We start from the raw sequence: 22,873 nt of genomic DNA, 5'->3' as shown, positions 1-22,873 counted from the left end.
GAGCAGTTAACATGGCCCTCCATGGGGACTGAGATGTTGGAAGTGCTTGCCTTGCAGAGGAGAGAAATAACAATCACAGTTTGCTGTGCAATTTCTGAGTCTGCAGAGATTTGGTTACATGCATTCCTCCATTTTTATTTGCTGTCACCAGATCCTCATCTTAGTCTTAGTCAGCTCTGGAGATTCAAGTCTTTTACAATTTTTTTACTTCCTATATAGTTTTCAGAGTTGTCATATAGGGATCCTCCTTACCATGAAAGGCAGTCTCCCACAGTGGAATGAAATGCAAAAGGAGCAACACGGCTTCATGCTCTTTGTAGCAATCAGGTAGTCTTCTCTAAATAGGCAATGGGCTTGGTGGTGTGGGGCACAGATTTCCAATTAGCAGCACAGCCACTACCTTACCTGAGGGAAGGGCAGAGATCTTGTGCTGGGCTAGTGATTGTGTCTGTGCTTCTGCAGAGAAAACCAATCATAGAAGATATGTTCCTGCTCTTACCTGAAACTGCAGGTTCGTCTATGAATTTGGGGATCATGATTTGATTGGGAAGATGGGAGGGACCAGGGGATGGCAGGCTAGCTGTTACACAGGGGCCAGTGCCTGTGCAGTAAGTAACTTATAAATACATGGACAAGCGACGTATTCAGAAAGTATAGGGGTCTTCTGGCTTTGTTCAGAATAGTCTCGTTAGGCATTGCAGGTATCTGAAAAGGCCTCTTTGAGAATTAAAGGAAAGCTCTTCCCAAAAGTTAAAACCCTACTAGAGCATTTGCTACATCTAGAATTCTATTCATATCCTTTGCAGATATGCTAAAAGTTAGCTGTGCCATTAATACTGTTTTGCAAGGAGTTGTGTGTGTTTTGGGAACTGTTTATGACTTGTATATGGCTCAATGTTACTGAATTATTTCTTACATATTGCTGCAATATTTTGAGTTTTGTGGGTGTATCTTTTTATATAGATTGGAAAAACTTAGTGATTTTACAGTCAAAATGTTTTAAATTTAGGTTGGTTTATAAAACAAAATATAATATAAATCTGTTAATATTCTATTGGAGAGAAAAGAAGTCAAGTGAGGAGATTGGTGTTGGTAACAAACTTGTATTGATTTGGTTTTTTTAATTAATGCACTGCCTGATCAGGATACAGCATGTTCTCTGCAATAGAACTATAAAGTTCTCATCTTTCAGTAAATAACTTACGGTCTTGCACAGTGTTTTTCAGTGTGATGCAGTTGTGGTGCAGGCAGCTCTGGGGACTGAGGCAGAGGCAGCGGGGAAGAGGGGGGACTTAAGTGTAGCTGGTCGTTACAAAGGATTGCCTTTTTAGTGATCATGGCTAACATCCCGTAGCAAGGGCTCTTTAAGAATGTCATTTATACACCGGCTCTGTGACTACCTTACATCCTTTTTAGCACTGAGACCTGTGTCTATGCAGATCAAAAAAACCCCTTCTTATTAATAGATAAAGAATACCACCTGCCTGTAGTTAGGATTGACCTGCTATCTGAATCTTAGAGGATCTGAATAAGATTGGTTTGCTGCCTTCTCACCCTCCCACCATTTTTCTCTTCAGTAAATAGCCTGTGGATGGTGGTGCACAAGAGAAATCACTTATCTGAGGCTGGACAGCCTCCTTATTTTAGCAAAGCAGCCAGACGAGAAGGAAATCTGCCCAGACACGGGGGCTGAGAGATGATTGTGCAACCAAAGACTGACTGCTTCACAGAGCTATGCACTTGAAGGCAGCTGATTTCATCTGTCATTAGTGAACCTTTAAATTGACTGGGTTCTTTATCTTTTTTTTTCTCTTTTTAGTGGAGGCTCAGCTGTTACAGCTCACGTTTCCAACACCACTCTGAAAGAAGGAAATATCGATTACAGCAGCAGTCAGCTTTGTTGTTTAAATGAACTGAACCAATGTTGCATGAACTACACTTGTAACCTTGGCCTGAGCTTTGCCCGTCTTCCTGGTTTGGGAAGCTGTTCAAACAAATTGTTTGTTTCCGTCCAGAAATATGTAATTAGTAATATGCATGTGTTGCTTCGCTGTGTTGAGGTGTAACATTTGGAAATGTACAGTTGAAGTCAGTGACATTTCTCCTCTGTGTGAGACACCTAAACAGTGCGTGGTTATCCCAATTGGCACGCTTAGGGTTGGAAAATTCCACTTGCTCTCTTGGCTGTCACAAGCTGGAAACTTTGACTTTTTTCCTTTAAATAAAAAAAGCATCTAGCCCTTATATTGTTCTTTATAAAAGCTATGATAAAATTTGGATGCAAGTCAGTGCCATTCCTTGCTCCAAGGCTGTAGACAGGCAGCTTTTGTGCTGTTGCTTGCTCTGGAACTTAGATAAGTTTTAAGAGAGTGGAAATCAGCCACTTTTTATCAGTTTCTCAGGTAGCACTCAGGATCATCATTTTCAGATTCACTTTGACTCATATTGTCAGGTAATCTCCTTTCTTTCAAAAGTTAATTGGTGCACTTATTTTCTGGTAGAAAACTCAAGCAAGATTGTTTAGAAAAAAATATACCAAAAGATAACTGGTTCCCCAAGTCCTCCTATTTTCAATAACAAGAAAATGGAGGGAGGATTAAAGTAGTGCAAAGGTTCACTAGTGCTCCAGCAGTTGCAAAAGAAGCCCTCTTCTCAATGCTGTTTACAGCATCTGGGAAAAAAGGCTATTTCTGGTCTCTAGAATGTTAAATTGCCAGAGATGGATGGGAAAGGAAAAGCACTTTCAGATTTTCCAGATACTGCCAACTGCAAGTTGGAGATTGGTAAATCAGTGCTCCTGCCTACAGTATTTATACAGCTGAATCCTGCCCCTTCAGCTTTTTCTTCTAGATGGTGGTCTAGGATAATGTGATGTTTGCTTGCGCACCTGCTTTTTATATGATGCTTTTGGCTAGTGGGCTTCTAAGACTCTTAGTTTCATGTGCATTTTGCCTGGCAATGTCACCAAAAAAGAGGATCCTTGTTTCTTCTTCTCCCAGCTGCTTGTTCCTCTCTATCTGTCACCTTTCTTCCTTCACTGGCACAAGAGTTGGTGTTGCTGCACCATGAACTGGATTAGAGAACTGATACAGCTGATCAAATAATTCGCACGCAGGTAGACATGCACGTGCACACACACCACGCGCGCACACACACACACCACGCGCGTGCGTGCGCACACACATACACGCACACACTCTCACACACTCATTTTGTGGCCACATCAGTCCCCCGATTCCATTCACCATATAGCACTTTCTGCTGGTACCACACAAAGCAGCTGAGTAGGAAGGGTGGGAATTGCTTTTGGTATTGACAGTGTTGGGTTAAATGGACCAGACTGTACCTCACTGTTGGAAATATTTTTTTTAGCTAATTGCAGTGCAGATCCTGATGCAAGAAAGTGGGGAAGATAAATAGTATATATTAAAAGAGGAAATTATGGTGTGATTGCATGTACAGAGGGAAATTTGGATCAGGGAGGATGAGAGTTATAAAACAGGGGAAGTATGGAGTATAAAGTAGGGAAAGAAAAAAAGGAATAATGAATAGCATAAAAAAGGAAAAGAAACATTGGAGACAGGAGCTAAGACACAATACAATCTTTTCTGGGAAAATAAAGCAGAAAAAGAAGGGACTACAGTCAGGAAAGAAGAGAAAATATTCTAAGAAAAGCAAGAATGCTGTTGTAAGTCCCATAGCAAAATAATTAAATGAAAAGATAATGCAGTGCTGAGTGGATTATACAAGATAATGTATGTGTCAGAGTAGTGTGCCAACTCTTAGAGATAAGAATTACAGTGTTTCTCTAGAACTGGGCACCTCAAGGCAGTTTTGCTTCTTATTTAGGTAGTTTCCTTCCTCCAGTTTAGCTGGCACTTCACATCTTGCTTTCTGTATAGAAAAAGAAATATTATCCATAGGTAAAAGTTACACAGTGATGGGAATGAAGTAGCAGTTTCAGCCTTTCAGTTCAGGATATGATCTCGTGATTTGTAAAAACCACATTCAATTCCCTTCTGAGATGAAGATTATTATTATTATTATTATTAATACTATGGAAGCAGCTAGGAGTCCCAGACAGGGAGCAGGTCACCACTGTACTGGGTGTTTTACAGACACAGAGGTAAAGGATAACCCTTACTCCATAGTCATTAATAGAATTGTGAAAGAACAGCTGGATGCAGGCCAGTGATAATGTTCAGTAAAGGACAGTCGGGAATGGTCAATAAGATGAACAGTGGCCTTAGCATTAAATGTTTTGCTTCCAGTTAGAAAACAGGAGTTTACTGAGGATGTCTTTTGTTTTTTTCTGCAACACATGATATCAAAGTCTACTGTAAGTAAATAACTGATTGGTGGCAATAGATATCATTTACCATCTTACAGTGAGCTGGGATTCTCACTTCTGTTTATCTTGTATGGTGCAGTGGCAACAAATCAACCCAAAAGCAACCTGCAGGAAAACAACCTTCTTTTCCTACTGTCTTACTTGTTCTGTGGCTCTCTCCTTGGATGTTTTAAGATTTTTTCGTAAATATTTTCACCCTTGCTTATTTGTTACATCTGTGGTATAGGGTTTTTTTTTGGTGGGCATCTATTCTCATTCACACTATAAAGAAAAATAGTCATCTTGACCCAGAGGTTTATTAGCAATGCTCAAAATTTTTGCCTCATTTTACACATCTGAAGTGTTTTAAAGGTAAAAATCTTTGACACAATGCATAAGAAGTATTTATTAGCCGTCATTTGGTGGATGGGGGAGCTGAAGCAGAGAAATTGCGTGAATTACTGAAGTTCAGATAATAAAATGGTTATAAAACTGGAGTCAGAACACAAGAGCCACTGCTACTCAGTTCTTGCCTTGGTCTGTCATTGTGCATGAAAGTGTGTCTCTAGCGCTCAGAACATTAGGCTTTCCTTTAGAGCAGGATATTGTTGATATTGGGGATCATTCTGGATTTATATTTCTGCAGGTAGCTGTGTCTGAAGAAAATTTAGTTCTTTCCAAATATTACAAAAGAATTAATATCAGTAATAAAACCAGAGCTTTATTTATTACATCCATTAAAGCAGGACAGTAGAAAGAGATCATGTGAAGTACTTGCACAGATTTATTCTTGGGTTATAAAATTGTTCTGTGGTCAGATAAGGTGCCAGCCAGCATATGGGGACAGGGAGGGCAACGTGACAAGTCCTCCTTATGCTATGGTTCCTTCTTTATCCTCAGGGCACTAGGGAGGAAAGTAATACCTGTAATCTCTTGACTGGTGAGGGTGCACTCTGGCCTGGCCACATTAGAGCAGGTGATTCTGTAGTAAGCCTGCTTTAAACTTGCTGCATTGGCCCAGGTTCTTCCATCTTTGCTGGTGTGCTCCAGCACATGTAGTTTTTTTGTCATAGTGTGGAGGATGCAGGCCCATTGCTCTTGAGATGTGGATAACTCTGGTGCAGTTTTCCTTTGGCCAGTGTGACTGGCGGCAGGGCTGGCAGCAGTCCTGAGCACCCACAGGAACTGCAGATTCCTGCGGGTGGGAATCTAGCCAGCAGAGATGCTGAGGGCTGTGTTGCTGGGCTGCTCTGGGTCCCAGCATCATATCCAGTCCTGGGAAGCTCAGGTGTTTAGAGCCCAGCTTTTTCTGTCATTGCTTCTGCTGGACTACAGTCAGCCAAGAGCAAGTGCAGGGAGGTAGGTGGAATTCAAACCGTCCGAGTCCAGGCATTCAGCGGCATCTGGGCCTAACACCAAGGGCCTTTTCTCCAGTGTGTATTGGCCCTGGGAATAACTGGAAGGTGGATCTTCCTCCTGTATATAATCTCCTTGTAATATTTAAAGGCATGATTCCTTTCCTTTCTTTTAGATGATGTTGAATTTTCCCACAGTGGAAGAAAAACTGGCTTAAAGTGTTGGTAGAGATCTTCCTTTTTTTTTTTTTTTAATGCAGTGGAACAGCAGACTTCAGATGCTCATTTCTTGACATGAACAGGAGGAAACTGGGAGGAAAACAAAATGGATCTTTTACAAAGCATTTCAGGGAACGCTCCAAGTAGCGTTCTGAAGTGCAAGGAAGGAGAATTTATTGCTCTTGTCCAGTTCCTCCCTCTCCTCTCCAGCCTGCGAGGTACAAAATGAGAGCATGCCATTCTTAACAGATCGGTGTCATCTCTTGCTGTGAGCATGAGACACTTAGCTGGATCACACCTCACATTCCCCACATGGCTGGGACACTGCTGCAGTCCCTCTCTCATCTGCCAGCCTTAGGTGTGACTCATTGGCCTGGTCTGTGCCTGTTGCATTTAGTGAGTGGTGTCAGAGCACAGGGGAGAAACCACGGCAGCAGGATCTTCAGCCTTGCCCTCAAGAGAGGTCACTTAAAGACAGCAACAGCAGCATGATCTCTGGCCCTCCCTTTGTTGTGAGGTGTGAGATCTCCCAGCCTGGGTCCCACTTCCCATTAACATATGAGGAGCTTCAAAGATCTCTGCTTGTTCACCCGTTTTTTAGGGACCATGGGTTGGCTTTCAAAGGAAGAATGCATCAGCAAAGGGAAAATTGCATTTGAGTTTTGGTAGGGCTCTGCTCAGCTCAAACCACAGTGGAGTTTAGGCTTAGGAGCTTATGTCAGTGCTATTGAAGAGCCATCATTTGCCACAGGCATGTTGTAGAGGAGATGTTTACCTTGTTTCCAGCACAAAATAAACAAGAGAATGTGGACTTCTGTCATCTTTCTTCCAGAGTCTGATCTGTTTGTTAAGGTGCTGAGTGCCTCCTCGCAGTTGTTGCCTGCCTTCAGCTCATGTTGGCTTCACTGGGATATAGTTACTGAAATATCCCAGCATTTCTAACCACTCCTCATGACTTACTTAAAATATCTGGTCCAATCGAAAATCAACTAGTGGTTTAGTTTAATTCAACCAACTTCTGTAAAACAAAGTAAACATGGAGCTTTATTTAAACCAAAAAAACCCTCCCTGGAGTTGGTTGATGCATATTTTCTCTGTGTTGCTTCAGAAATCAGAAGGCATTTAAGCAGTAGTGTCTTATAGTGTCTCCCCTACACCTTGTGTAATGCAGCTCTGAAGCCTGAAGGTTACATTTGATGGAGCACACTGAAATCTTCTAATGAGAATGACCATCATTTGACCTGTACTTCTGGTTTGACTGCCTTGCTGAGTATGGGTCACAAGTCTGCTGCTCTCACAGTTTGCGAAATACTATACTGAAGTGGAAATGTCAGTGCCCTGAATTTTTGTGACTCTAGTTTTTATTTCTACATCTATTAACCTGCTCCCCTGAGCACAGATGCATAAAGAACAATCATAACATTTGATCATTTTATTACTTTTTTGCCATTCATTTCTTTCTCTATATGCATCCATACATCTGTACCACAAACTGACTTCTGAAGTGTATGGTGAATTGTATCCCAGACTGTTAAATATTAATGATTTATCACTCAATATCAAGTTCTCTGGAAACAGAAGTTACAGAAAAGAATAAGATATACTCATTACCTGCTATGTCATGATAAACTGATATCTGATGAAGCAACTTTGCTATTTGCCACATTTAAAGAAAAAATAATACTCTGTGGCATTACTTTGGAAGGGGTTCCATATCCTACTTTTGCTAATGTTCTTTTTCAAAGGGTGAGTTTTAAACTCTGACTGTACCTGCTAGCCATACAGGCAATATATTGTGGCAAACAAGGTATAGCTTTATGTAAAGCTGTTGGTTTGGTCCCCTTTGTGTCTGTCCTGTGAAATGACATTATGTGCCTCTGATCAAAGAACTCTCTTTAGAAACTGCATATAAATCTCTTCTCATGTGAAATTTGTGCTAAAAAAGACAGGTTTCGAAAGAGATATCAGTTACCATGCAGTGATTTCTTCCTACCTATGGGGAATGCTGAGGCACATCTGAAATCAAAGAAAGGAGAATCTTTGCTATTTTTCAAATTGTTTTAATTGGGAAGTGCACCTAGAACGGAAAGCGTGCTTGCTCAAATTCAAGTTTCTACTGTTCTTAGGAGCTGTAGCAGATTCTTCACTGACTTGTACATTGTATCTTCTTAGTTCTAAGGATTATAGCACCTCAGATGAATTTTCTGATCTTATCCTTGGATTTCTCACATTTTTCTTTCTGTTTGTTCTAAAATTTGTATACCTTCTGCCAAACAGAAAACAATACTTTTATGCTTTCATGAAGTTAAAGGACTGGATCTGGTAAAATAATAATTAAACTAAGTAATTTTTTTTTTACTAGTGTTTCTTATTATTTGGATGGTGGTTGTACTTCAAGGTGCCAGGCCTTCTTATCTTCTGTACACAGTAAAAAAGTTGACAGAGTCAACAATTCAAGTGAGCCAATAGGCAGATTTAACAATTCTGTAAATTAGCTCTTCATTTTTGATTTGTACAGTGCAGCTGAAACTGAGAACTGGTTACTGTGAAGGCACCTGAATAAGGGAGACCCCTTTTAGCCTTTGATGGTTAGAGAGGTGTTGCCCTTATCCTATCTTTATCCAAGAAAAAGATTCAAAGTTTGCTGTGAGTCTTTGTTGAGTCTTACTGTAGAATTAAATTTCATCAGTGTTTCTCATGAAAATATTGGCACTTATGACTTCAGGTGTTCTCCTAGATTATTGGGTAAATGCCCTGCTGTTCTCCCTCTTACTGCACAGGTTATTCTACAGCTCGCTTGGATATTTCTGTGCTTGACTAATGTTAGGATTCAAGAAATCGAGATGGACAGTCTGCGGCAGCCTGAGCCAGTCTGGTTACTGGCCGCTGTTATCCCGCTGGCTCAGTCCTCTCCTCTCCCTGGTACTGAAATCCTCCCTTCTCCCTTGCATTGCCTTGCTCACCTGCCCTGGGGGAGTGCCTGAGTCAGGAGAAAGCTATTTGCTCTTTCAGTAGTTTGATTTTCTGCTGTCTTAGTATGCTAAGATGGCTCAGCTCAGATGAGTGCAGGAGCCAGTACATGACAGGGAGTGGGATCAGGATGGGAAGGAGAAGACAAGGCCATGTCCTGCGAAACACTTAATGTTAGGCATAGCTTAGATAAAACTTCATTAAAATGATCTCACATTTGAAGAACTGGGCTGGAAGTGTTTAAATTCTGAATTGTGGAGAGTGTTGCTTTCTTGTCTTTTAAGAAATCTAGCATCTCAGCAAGCTCTGCCATGTACAAGATGTGAGATTTCTTACATTTAGGATTGCCCAGAGGCTAGGCTGTGAGCCCTGGACTGAGAGCCAGAGAACAGGCACAATACAGGCAGAAGCAGCAAACATGCAGGATGCTGCTAAAGGTGTTACACTTATAAACCAGAGGGCAGGAATATAGCTCTTTTCATTTGGGGAGACAGGAACAGAGCAATTTAATGCATTTTTAAAGGCACATGTAGCCTCCATTCTTGAGAAGTACTGAGTGTGACCTAGCCCTGCATGTCAGAGTCCTATCTTCTCTACCATACCTCTGTTTCAAAGGTGGGAGGAGGAGTAAGCTTACATTTACAACAGAGACCTGTCGCTGGCTTGGGCTAAGCATCACTTACAATGCTAATATCAACTACTTTGACTACCGTGGTAAAAATAGCGGCGCTCGGCCAGATCTAACAATAATTTAGCCACTTGGAGTGTAAGAGGATCCCAGAGCACTGACTTTTTTCTTTGGAGACACCTTTTTGAGGTGGTTCATTGTCACAACATTGCAGCTGCTCAGATGGAGTTTGGCCAAGATGGCAGTGTATCGTGATGGTCCTTGTGTGCATAGAGGTTTGGTGTTTATGTTTTGTCTGTCCACGTGGAACTTAGCAGGTAAAATTCGCTCAAAACTATGACAGGTGAGAACCTAAGCTATGCTGTTTGGGTTTTTTTTTCCTTTAATCTTGCTTGAATTATTATGATAATGAATGCAGTTGGTTAGATGTATGTGCAAGAAAGGAAGGTGCAGTCTTAAAGTGCAGGCTTCCTCAGAAAGTTTTTGAATATCTTGGATAAACACTTGAAGTGTGAATCATTACTGCTCCTGGCTGACTTTGGATGAGCTAAAAATGGCAGAGGCCAAAAGCACACGTTGCTGAAATCTCTAATAAGAAAATGTTTGGGTATATCCTGGCCAGATTTATTTTTATCACACAGGCTAGCCAGGTTCGTAAAAGCAGGAAGATCAGTAAAATAAACAAGTAGCCTTAGATTGAAAAGAAAAAAGAAGAGCTTTGGTCCTTTGCAAGCCTACTGCTGACAGAAGTTGTGCAATAACGCATCACGACTCCACGTGACACTGTTAACCTATTAAAGCTTTACAACTATTGTGGCAAGGGCTGGGATGAATTAATCAGTTCATCAAATGTTTATATTCTTTCCCATGATACCACCTTATAGTCTGTCCTTCTGTAGGCGGTAGAAAAGGAAGGGTGACATTGTTAGCTCAGTTGCAGTCAGATCCTCCAAATTTGCAGGTGAGAAATCTCACTGAATGGAAGTAAAGGCACATGCATTTGCAGGCCCCTTCGTTTTTACAGTGTTCAGTGATTTTTGACTGCATTGAGCAATCCATATCCGGCTGAGAGTCTGTAGGATTTAGATCACTGATGCAACACCAGATTTTTAATGGCTTTTCTCTGTTTGAGATCTCTTTTATTATACGTAGAGACTTCTTCAGGTTGGAATTCAGGTTATCTGAGACTGCTGCTTTCCTTCTAGCAGCTGGCTTTTTCCTCACTCCCCTCCCTTCATGGTTATTTTAGTGCATTGAAGGGCAGTCTTCTAAAATTATCATACTTCTTGCTTTGTCCTCCCTTTTATTGGGACCATCCAATTTGCTTTAAACCTGTTTGTCTTCAGTTTCTAAATGCCATTTTGTTGTGTTTAAAATCTCCACTGAGCACCATTCTAAACATTTTTAATGTGCATTTTATCTTTCAGATCTCACTGCTAGTTGGATTCATCAGTGTAAATAATTCTCAGTGGACTGACTACAGTGCATACACCTACTTTCAGATCGTCACTATGTGCGACTTGGTTATGATTTTGTTCTTCTACATTGTCCACATTTTCAGAATCTACAGGATGCTCACTTGCATTAGCTGGCCACTTGCGGTAAGTCAGTTAGATGGACTGGGTTTCTTGCATCTCTTGTGGGTTGATCTCAAGATTACTTAGTCCATTTTTTTAATGCTGTCACACACTGATTTGCTCTCTTTCACTTTTTTTTTTTTTTTTTTTTTTTTTTTTTTTGCCTTGCATACAAATCCTTTGGTTGCTTTTGTTGTTGGTATTCAGTTCAGCAGGTGCTGTAATATTAAGTATGTGGATGATGTGAGTCTGATCCTGCTCTCCCTTACATAGATACAAATCCAGATTTACGCCAGGGAAGGCAATAGTGTTACTCTGAGACAACTGAAAAGAGGCCACTGATAATCAAGCCTTCAGCAGATGGGCCCTAACTCAGAAAAGTGCTTAAACACGTGCTCCTTTTGAAAGCTATGCTTGAGTGCTTCTTCACTTTGTGGAGGGGATGTAAAATCCTTTTGGATTAGCCTAGTAGTGCTTTCTCAGGTGTGGTGATTGAACAGGTCAAAGCCCAGAGTAATGGGGTGAATTACAGCAGCTAAGTGGTTGTTGGAGTTCCCAATCATTAGATTAGATTTCATGTACTACGTCCTGTCCCAAAATAAAGTCTACATGTGTTAAGTCAAATGTGACCCTTTTTGGGTATGGTCATTGGTAACTTAAACAATAGTAAGAAATAGGCCTTATTGCCGTAGCCTCTCCACTTCTAGGTTATCCTGAAGGATGTTCCTGCCTCATTCCTCCATTTCCCCAGCACATCAACCTCCCATATCCTTGCAGAGAGCTAACATGCTGCACAGAAAATGAAACCTGAACTTTGTCAGTAATTTTGGGTCAGGTCAGCTGACAGAAGAGTCCTTCATGTTTATGTGGGATCACAGATTTTAACAGCCTATTAGAACATATGTCTTTTATGCATAGTGGTGTGTTAGTCCCACAGATAGGAGATTAAAGGGTTGGGGAAAGCCAACTAGAGAGATGTAGAGGGAATTCTTAAATTCAAGAACTGATTGGATAGCTTTTAACGGAAACTACATTTAAAGTGTGCATTGCTGTAACAGGACTAACATGCCATTTTGATCTCTGCATATGCTGCTGAAACGCTTTTGGTTTTTGATGTGTGTTTGTTCATCAAATGTTCTAGAGTCACTAGTGTGTTTAAGGCACTAGAGTTTGTGGCTGCTCAACTTCAGACACGTTTAAGGGGCGTGATTGTGTATTACTCTTCTTTTATGACCAACCTCCTTTTCAGTCGAATATTTAGGTGTCTTTAGACCAGACTAGGAAGTCCTGTAGGAGACTGTAAAACTATGACTAGTGTTTGGCTGAGCTCCCTGGCAGGATCTCTACCTTGCAATTGGAGGTGTGATTTGCAGCCAGTAAAATTGCGGTTGTTCAAGAGGTTGCTCAGAGCTGACATCCTTCTCAAGCTGGGAAGTATTTCTCCAGAGTGGCACTGTCCTGATTCTGCCAGGGGTGGCTCCTCCACATAATTTAGGCTTTGTCAGTTCTTCTGCACCTTGGCCCATTCCTTGGGTTCCTCAAAAGTAGTGGCCTGTGTACACTGCTTTATTTGGTGTCTCTAGGGAGACAATGGCATACCTAGTTTGCCTGTTACATTGTGGACTAGCTAGAGAGCCTCCTTATGGAAATACTAAAAGTTTATTCTAACAAGGTTACAAAAGAGAAAAGCAAGTTGCGATCTGAGAACATACCTTATGGCAAGGATCCTCTTCAGCTGTTTAACACCTGAGCTAGCAGAAGGAAGCTACGATATGGTACAATAGACCATTTCCCTTCTGGAATTTCCTTCAGCAATTTCCTTTTGAGACTATATTCCCTTTCCTTTGATTTAAGAAGGAATCTCTCCTCTCTCTTACCCCTGGCATTTGTTTTGCTCATGCTCCTAGTGCAAGGCAAATGCAGTAAGCAGACATCCCTCCTCTGCACCCCATCACACAAAGGGAACAACCCATGCTCATTTTGTGGAATGAAACAGCAGTATTGTTTGCTCTAAGCTTTGTGGGGATTCGAAATCCTAATCCACAGATAACTCCTGCTTATAATGAGACCGAATTGACTCCTAGACCAATACTTCTCAGGCTAGAGAAGAGGTTGAATACTGTGCCTCAGCACTCTCATCTGAATAACCTGTGGCATTGTGCTTTGCTACATAAGTGGCCTGTAGGCACACTTACCTGACTTGAGGCAGATTTCCTGAAACTTTGATATTGATTATGAGTGTTTGTGGAATTATGTCTTTTGTGATTCTTTCCTGTCTTGGTTGAAGTAAGGTGTTAGTAAATCCAACAGTAGATTCACTGCTTGCTTTCTAAGATTATCAGAAGTAGAGGCATTTGGTTTTCCTCTTATGTAAACATAAAACTTTCACCCTCAATGATGTGCCATGTTGGATTGAAAGGATTGGGTCCATACCCAGTAAGCAGACGTAATTCCAGCGAAATCAGTGGACCTGAAGATTGGCCCTCCCTTTCAAACAGAAAGTCATGTATAGTACAGAACTCACTCACAAATCTTTTTTTCTCTTTGTTTGTTTTACAGTTGTACTTTTTTCTTCTGAGTGATGTTTTTTCCTCTGTGTTTCTGAGTGACCTCTGCCAAGTTGTTTTGATTCTGATGAATATTGAAATGCTTTCCTGATAAGCTTTCCTTCTAAAGCAGGCTACTCTTGTTTTTGTAGGAGTTTCTTCATTATCTAATTGGTACAATTCTGCTTCTCATTGCATCAATTGTAGCAGCATCCAAGAGCTACAATTTGACTGGACTCGTGGCTGGAGCGGTAAGACTGTGTTTTAGCCTTGACTTCTTTTTTAAATTGAAATATATATTAAATAGGGCATTATAAATCTATTGCTTGTCATTTTATTTTCTTAGAGACTTGCCTTGCTTGTGTCTTAGTGGGTGAACTACCTTCTAACTCATTTCAGTGCATGTTCTGTAACATAATGCCAACAAAACTGTGTGACTCTTCAGTCAAAGAACTGATATCACTGGAGAGGTCCTAAAATATTTCCCATAATAATCTTGTGTGTGATGAGTCCTCCTATCCCTTCAGAAGCATCTTAGCTCTTGCTAGCTTAGAAGTAAATGTGTGCATGCCTTCTGTGTCAAAGTTGTGTTGGACTCTCCAAAGACTGGATTTTCAGGAGCTGCAAATCAGTCTAGGCACAGCCTACACTGACCTTTGCAGTTTGAATGGGGCTTGCCAAAAGAACAGGAATGGGAGGTGTTAGGAAAAGTGTTTTTCTTGTGCTAGAGTCCTACTGAGAAGTATAGAAGGTGAAGCTTTATGCAACTATCCATTTTTATTTCCTCCTTTTATGTGATTCTCAGTCTATCTTTCACTCATTGTTTTGACAAGACATAAGCTGCTATTATACTACAGAAACATTTTTTTATTTTAACATATTGGGAGAATGGAAAAAAATCAGTTTTTAATCTGATTACATCAGAAAATATGTATTTTGATATACAAGAGACTCCATACATTCATGGAATATGCATAATCTAACATTCTGTATAATATCTGTGGGGTTTTTTTGTTTTTGTTTTTGGTTTTTTTACACAGACTTTTGGATTCCTAGCTACGATCCTTTGTGTTTTAAGCATATGGTCATCCTACAAAGTTTCATGCATCACTCAGTCAACAGGTAAGTATTATGCTTAGTACCTGCGAAGTGCTTCCCTAAATGAATATTTATATTTTCCTCTGGCAGTGTCTATCTGGAAGGATTTATTAACATTCTGTTCCTCGTTACTAAAAGTTACTCACAAAGCAATAATTCTGTACTGTCAGTCAACGCAGATGTATCACAACTACTGGCAGCTGTTAATAGCTAACAAATGGAGCAAAATAACTTGCTTCTAGTAAGCGGTGAATGTATCATTGCCCTCTCTTCTCCCTCCCCCAGCCCCAGCCAAGAGAAGGTTTCCTCTGTGTTCTTTAATCTAGTAGATGAATTTGTTTGTGGCAACCCAAGTGACACTGGCTTCCTTTTCAAAGATGCAGCTGTATGACTCTTTTCATCTCAGCAAGACGTCTGTGCCTTACTAAATAGGATACCAAAGAGGAGAATCCACCACTGAGGAGAGAGCATGGGTGTTTTGTTACTAGCCTGAACAACTGGTAGCTTTTGAAGATCTACTTGAATGCCTATACAAAACAATGTTGGGAACCAAAGGTTTGTTGCCCCCCCATTGTTCCCCCGAAGTTTATAATGGAGAACTGAGCTTTATAGAGAAGGACTACTTCTGCCTCACAAGCTGGGGTGTGGTCATATCCAGCTATTTGCAATAAGTGCATTTAAAACTCATTTGGAGAGCTGTCCAGTTCTCTTTCCAGAGGGATGGAAAAATTACTTCTGATTTCCTCCATCTGTGTACCAGAAGGGAAATCCTGCAAATTCCTACCTGGTTCTTAACTTCAAAGGATGATTCCTTTAACAAAGGAACTGTGACAAACCAGTTTGTGCCTGGATAAGTTAACCCAAGTCTTTGTTACCTCTTCCTATCACAACCATGGATTATTTTAACATCAGCTCAGCCAGCATCAAAGATTATGAACTGCAACTTGGATAAATCACTGCAGATGCTCCCTTCTAGACGCAGCAGTACAGTAGGATTTATATGTGATGAAAGCAGTTTTTTCTTCATGAATTTTTATCATTTAGTAACAATCAAAGATTATTCTTAAAAACTTTTCTCTGCCAAATACAGGAAAATACATATCCAAGAATTTTTGTGTAATGGTTTATGGGCTCTTTTTCTTTCCTTTTCACAAATACTCATTGGTAAAATGGATGTTTGTAAGACCTGTTCTGCAGGAAATTTCTGTAAAATTCCTAGAAATTATTCTTTTTGGAGTCTGACAGTGCTTATGGAGAGTCCCTTGTGAGTAGAACAGTGTGCTTCTTTCTCTGTCTTACATGGAGTTTGTCCCTTCCTCTGTCTCTGCTGGGATCCATGTTTTCAGAGACACTCCTCGGCAATTTCAGAACCTGAACAGGCCAGAACAGTTCAGTTTAATCCAACTTGATATTGTTGCAATGTTGCTCTGCTGTTTCTATGTCACTTTGAGGCTGAGACAATTCTGCTAGCTTCTTAGCAGCTGCCTCTCTCTGTCCTTTTGCAATCCATTTCTGGTGAACTGGAAACTCTTTGAAGGGAAAAAGGGAAGCGCAGGCCTCTCCTTAGTGCAGTTCCTTTTTGTATCTAGCTGTGAAGTAAAATTTTTAGTACTAAGTCAGTCTATTCTGTCTGGCCATGACAGTGCAGCAGGTTTCTGCAAAAAATAAGATTTATGCAGGCTACTAGATCCACTGCGGAGGTAAGCAGCATTTTCTGGTCTGCTGTACATTTTTCTATTTGTCTGAAACTGTGCATAAATACTGGTCAACCATTTAATGATCCTCTTATAGAAAACTGGATCAGCATGCTAGATATTTAGGGATACAGCCTCTTCTTTTCATTCTTCTAATCCCCCAGAGGAAGCAGAAATGCTATGTTTCTCTTGGTATCTCCTTCACCTCTTGAGAGAAGCGTTCAGATAGATATTAGGCACCTTCACAAGCTTTCCCTGATCTTGCCAACCATGTGCAAAACAAGTGTTCTGCTGCACACAGCTTGCATGCTACTGAGCCCTCTGAGCTGGGGTTTCTGTGGGGAGAAGCATCTGCTAAGGATTTAAGCTGGAGGCTGAGCTTTGGTGAAGAAAAGGCTGTTCCCATTCTGTGCTGGAATCGTCACTCGCCCCTCCCCCCCAGCACTTTTTCAACCTCTCACTTCACTCTGCCATTTGCCACCATGTGGGAAGAAAACCCTTAGGGGAATGTCATGCAGTCCAGCAACCAAAGAATTCCTGGATGACACTCTGCAATCACCCAAAGAATATGTTTTGATGCAAATGCACTTGTAAATAGTGGATCAAGAGAAGTAAGCTACAAGGTCCCCTTTTGGTTTTGTGCCAAAGATACAGGGCTAAGGCACATCTGCAGCTCTTGCTATTATGACAGTGCTGGGTCCTTAAGACCCACCAGAAGCTCTTAATGCAGGATGTTTTCAGGCTGGAAAAGTGACATTTCTGTTGGCATAGGTTCCTCACTTCCCCCAAGTCCTCCTTGTGAAACATGTCTACCAGGAAAAGCACAATTTTGCTGGTATCATGAGCTTTACCAAGGGGTATTTGAATGACAGCTCTGTCCGATACGGACTGTAGCACCTCACTCATGTAGTTACACTGGCAAAAGTGTTTTGAGTTTTCTTTAGTATCAGTCTCGTTCTGAAAGCTCCATCTGTCTGTGACTTTGTCAAATATGGAATTCCAGGCATTTCTTAAAAATAAACTATGTTTGCTATTTGGATGATGTAACTGCTTTGAGAATAAGATTGTTGTCTTGCTCATTTTTTTTTCTTCCTGTACTACAGCAGTGTGTGTGTGGGGTAATATATCCTTCAACTGGAGGACAAAAGAGATAGGAGCCACAGAAAAAAACTGTGTTCCCCTTCCCCTGTGTGTGTGAATGTGCTGGTCTCTGACTATGTGACCCAAAAGTTATCCATCCTCTTCAGCCCCGAGGTGAGTGTAGTATTTTCTTTAAGCCAATACAGGTGGAGTTTGGGGTTCGTTTTTTTGCTGAAACTTAAAATACAAATTCTGGGGGAAGAAAATGGGTAGTACAAGCTGTTTCATACTGCAAGGGAAGCTGATGTTTGAGCTATGGGGGTTTGAGACAAGGCAGAGAGTGGGTAATGCTTTTGTGCAGGTAGAAACTGGGAAGGCGAGAAGGGGAAATGAAACTGTTACAGAAAAGAGGAAGGATGGCTCTGAGAAGCTTGAGGACCACAGTGCTGGATGAAGACACTGCAGGTTATGTGACAGCTTGCACAATTTTTCTGTTGCTCTGAAATGGTTGCGTTTTGCACTATGTGAAATACAAAGGATTGGCTTCTTCCCTCCTAAAAAGGCTTTAGGGAACAAATCACTATGTGAGGTAGGGAGGGAATGGCAGGGCACTAGGGCAATGATGAATTAATTTCATGGTGTTAATGAAGTGGGCTGGGGGTTGGCTGATGCTCCAGGGAAGAGGACTGGGAACTTATTAGGACAAAAAGGTACATGGCACAGGAAAGAGAGGTGCAAACATTAGGAAAACACTTATGAGGGGAGGAACTAATGTGAGCCCCTTATGTACTAATGCAAATGCTGGCAGGTATCAACAGTTTGTGGCTGTGTCAGGACTTAAGGGGCAGACCTGCCTGGAGTGGAAAAAGAGTTGTTCTTCTCTGCCTGCCCACTATATATATAACTGGTTTTATTTCATCCTCCAAGTCTCTTTCAGATTTTCATGTTCTGCTAAAGCTGAGGGAGGATGCAATACACTTGACCCAGAAGCTAAGGAAAATGGCATCTAGTTGCCACACGTTCAGTCTTGTTTAAACTGAGATTTTTTTTCATGGCTCCACTGTTCTTAGGGACAGCATAGAGCAAAACACTGCTGCTGAGCTTAAAAGGCTGTGTGCTGGAGAGGAGCTTAGGCCAGCCTTCAGTCTAGATGTGAGAGGTGACAGGCCTGCGCTCAGACTGAGTTTGGCCTGAAATCCAAGGAAAGCTGGAGCTGGGTATTGCTGGGCCCTACTGAGTTTGACCCTAGGTCTTAGACTCCTGCACTGGAGTCCAGGCCATGCCACTTGCTGTGCAAGGTGGAGAGAAAGGTCTGTGGGAGGCCCACATCCTGCTCTTTCTGCCTGCACCGATTTCAGCCCCTGCGTCATGAGTGTGCCCCTGCCACAAAGCCCTACGGTATTCTTGAGCAAGGGCTCTGCGTAACTCCCCTGTTTAAGGTTTTTTTGGCATTCAGACTGGAGTGCAGGTGCAGGCTCTGTGCCCTTGGCTACCTTACACTGCTCTGCAAAAGCACAGGGCTGCACCGTCGTTAGGTCATCCTGCTGGGAACAGGCAGCTCTTGGTTTTCAGTCCCTGGGCCCCTGGTTTGTTTAACCATGCTGCATGGCTGCAGGTCAGAAAGTCACTCTGGTGCTTGTTGTCTCTTCCTCTCCCAGAGAAGCATGATTATATTTTCCACCACAATGGCAGCTTCCACAGGAAGAGCAAAAAGTGCTGTTGGCTGCTCCTTCTCAAGTCTGACCTTTCTAGAGGCCACAAGTTACCCACAACTGACTGCTCCAGAGTTTGTTTCTATCCTGCCTGTCTCTGGACCCAGCATCTGTCAGCTTTGGTTAGTCCCCTGGGTTAGCACTCTGGTTTCTCTCAGCCAGCACGTTAAGTGGGCACCATCATTTACTACTGGGGGACCATCCAGTATGCAGTGGTTCCCTCTGTCTGGGGGCTTGACTCCGAACAAAAGCCCATCCATATAAGCAACTGATGAAATAGCCCTATCCTCCTGTGGGTTATCATTTCTTATCTGCACTGGTTTACTAGATTACTGACATCCCAATTTATAAAGCCATCAAACAAGCTCTCGTCAGCTGCCAGGACCAGCCCTTCTGCCTGGAGCTGTTGGCAAAGGGCTGTCTGCTTTTTGCCTTTTGCCAAGCTTCTGTCAAAGCTGCTATTGAAGCTGCCATGCCTGGAAGCAGCACTTCAAGGAGGTAGGAAACATGAAAGTTAAAAAAAAAAAAAAGAAAAAAAAATAGCACCGAGGAGTTTCCTGCCTCAAGGGTGAGGTGGCGGCCGAGGCAGGCTTTCAGTTTTACATAGGCACAGAATTTAGGTACCCAAATCTTTGGCGTTGTTCTGATGTAATGCTGTGAAAGCTTGAATTTAAAAAGCCAGTGCTGGGTAGTCAAATTATGGCAGAGATAACAGTGCAGAACAGAAGCGTTGCTTGCTTTGGCTGGTTGTCAAATGCTGGGAAGGACAGTGGTATGATAGGGAGGGTTAATAACAAGGAAGCTGAGAGGGACCTTGCCATTTGCAGGGGTAAGGAGGGCAGGAGTAGTTAGAGAAAGCTCTGGTGAAGAAGCCCAAACCAAGGGGCCACTGTGCAGAGTAGCACCACTACCTGGCATTTCCTGAGAGAGGAGCTCAGAGCAATGCTGTTAGTCGAGTGAGTGTTTTCAAATCGCTTCCTGAACATAAGACCTCCAGCAGCACTTGTCTGTTGCATATTGCTGAACTACAGCTTTGTGGAAAGGAGCTTAAGATAAATATTTATTTTCTAAAGCAGTTTCTTACTGGTAACTGCAAACCTGCTCTCAGGTGAGACCTGTGTTTGAGCACAGTATGTCTTTCAGTGCAATAGCCAGCCTTGAAGGCCAGAGCTTTTGAAGCAGAAGAGTTAGGAAGTAGATAAAATGATTTCAATTTAAATGTTTTTTTTTTTTTTTTTTTTTTTGTGGCTCCTAGCTTGAACTGAGTTAAATTACTCTAGCCCTAGAGCTAATGAGCTACATTTCATTTTTGATAAAATGCCCAAAGTGTTGCAGAAGCCCACACAAATGCGATGTTGTTGATCGCATTTTACATTGCTTACATTGCTCTTTAGACGTTTACAGACCCAGAATAACAGCAATGCACAAGCAACCATTTGAAATGAATAAACTGCAACCTAAAGCATTAGTAAAAGAGCAGCAGTCCTACCCTCCTCACTATAACAGGAAATTCAGCCGCGAGGCTGCATCTTGCCTGGGCTATGGTGCTATGGATGCCTACGGAGGCAACTGTTACAGGCAGAAGTGGGAGGCAGCAGCATGAAGTAATGCAGTAAGGCAGGGCTCTCCCAGTGCCGACCTCCAGTGCGACAAAGCCCACAGATTTTCTCTGGCTGGTCATAAAATGATTTTGGTCCTATCTTCACATACAGAGGCATTGCCATGTATGTCACCTCCTGAGTCACTGTTGCCTGTGGCTCTAGAGAAGAATGCTGTAGACTGTGCAAAGTTAGACAGCTGTGCAGCAAACGAAGCACCTGGGGAAAAGGGGGAAGAGTGCAGAAGAAGAAAAAAGGAACAAACCTACTGCTCTGTGATTTATCCCTGCGTGTCAGGTTTATCTGACCTTGATGAGAGTTCCTGTGAGATTCAGGCATTGATAACACTGTGTCGTCCTCCCCTAGCCACCATGTGCGCGTGTGTGTATAAAACTAAGGGCAGGATGGTGGAGGAAACACCTGCATGTTTCTGTGGCTGATTAAGGGGCTACCAGAAAGACAACACCCCAGCTTTTGAAGTAGAGCTGGTGTGTAGATGACGTGGGAGGCCTAGTTAGTAGCAGACTAGTGGGACATTTCTCCCTGCAGGAGAAAATACCAGCAAACCACTAACACAGTGTCAGTTCTAAATTATGTCTGAAACACTTGCTTTTTCCTTGCATGATTGCACTTATGCAGGAAGAGCAATACCAGGCAAGCAGTCCTCTTGTCATAGGGAGAATTGTGGCAGGGGTCTTTTTGGAAAAAAAAATAACAGAAGTAGACTTAGAGGCACCTAACCCTCAGGCATACAAGGATAGACTAGGAAACTGGAGCCAGCGCTCAGCCTTTGCATGGTTTTACAGCCCAAATGGAGTAAACACCATTCTCTCAGAGAAAAGCACTCTCTGTCTTGAAGGATATTTGCACAGGACTAGCCCTAATACCCAACCAGTCTCTCTTGTGTATTCAGCAAAGAAAGAGAATAGCGGAAAGTGAATCATAGCAGAAGTGATTCAGTGCACACGAGGTAGGCTTCTACTCTGATTCACCCTCCAGATGAGCCTCATCCCCTCTCCCCGTCAGCTACCTGGGGAGCTTGACCTCCTGGCCGGTGTAGCTCAGGGTAGCACTGAGTAGATATCCCTTTTGTTTTCCCATGTGGAGCTAGAGCAAAATGTAACTCCAGCACTTGCCTCTCAGCACTAACAGAGCTAAAGAGATAGCTGGGTGGGTGGGAAGAGCCCAGACTAGGTGTTACATTATCACCTCAAAGCCTGCAGCTAGCCAAAAGCATCAGTTTGAAGCTTCCTTTTAGCACTTACTCTGGCCTAGCTATGATGGTAGGGTATGTTTTGTTTTTTGTTTTTATGTTTTTTGGGTTTTTTTTTTTAAAAAAAACCCTCAGTACATCTCTGCCAGCACACACAGTTACACTAGCACAACTTTTTTTTTTTTTTTTTTTTTTTTTTTTTTTTTGAGGTGGCTGGGGGAGTTGTATGAGGTGGAGCGGTGCTGGTGGCCTCCCTGCCACGGCTATGAAGCACAGCTCTGCTGGTACAACAGCTCCTTCTAAATCAGAAGTGCTTTGTCCATCTAGCACAGTCTATTGTTATTTCTACATCAGTAAATCACTTTTAACATAAAACTTAATGATCTGCATACTCCTTTTTCATGAACCCAGCCAAACATGAGCACAATGCTGCAGCTGCAGCTATCAAGCTATGGTGGCAGCAAAGCACTCCATTAATACCTCATGCTCAGCAGTTTGTGGTGCATGAGAACTGAATAATTATGTCCTTGTTACCCTCAAATGAGATGCACAATTGTCAAAAACAAGAGTTTATGATTAAAAAACCCATATCAAATCAAGGACAACATTTCATTCATTCATAAAAGCAAACCTTTCTTAGCAAGAGGCCTATTAGGCAGAAAACAAGCAGACTTGCATTAACTAGACAGTTGTTTTTAGTGTTGTATTGTACCCCCCTTGGCTAGACCTCTGTAGCCACTTTATCCTGGCTGTTTTGAGAACCCAGTGTTCAGAGCTTTAGTTCTTTTTGCTATAAAGTGCACTGATAGCAAAGTTTAATATAGATTAGAGGGATGGGAATGGGAAGCAGGGC

At 42.0% G+C, this 22,873-nt stretch overlaps 1 protein-coding gene across 2 annotated transcripts in view; it reads left to right on the top strand.

The window, feature by feature from the left end:
* Positions 1-17,479, top strand: part of CMTM8 (CKLF like MARVEL transmembrane domain containing 8) — a 69,405-nt gene extending 51,926 nt beyond the window's left edge. For both annotated transcript variants that reach the window (XM_064506131.1, XM_064506133.1), the window contains 4 exons: positions 10,930-11,103; positions 13,778-13,876; positions 14,666-14,747; positions 15,101-17,479. In XM_064506131.1, the coding sequence (XP_064362201.1) occupies positions 10,930-11,103; positions 13,778-13,876; positions 14,666-14,747; positions 15,101-15,114 (369 nt within the window). In that variant the 3' untranslated portion in view covers positions 15,115-17,479. The remainder of the gene's footprint in view (positions 1-10,929; positions 11,104-13,777; positions 13,877-14,665; positions 14,748-15,100) is intronic.
* The last annotated feature ends 5,394 nt before the right edge of the window (positions 17,480-22,873 follow it).

The sequence above is a fragment of the Dromaius novaehollandiae genome, chromosome 2 (assembly GCF_036370855.1).
Source record: "Dromaius novaehollandiae isolate bDroNov1 chromosome 2, bDroNov1.hap1, whole genome shotgun sequence".
Lineage (NCBI taxonomy): Eukaryota > Metazoa > Chordata > Aves > Casuariiformes > Dromaiidae > Dromaius > Dromaius novaehollandiae.
Note: the sequence above shows the minus strand (reverse complement) of the source record. Positions and strands in the feature narration are given on the sequence as shown.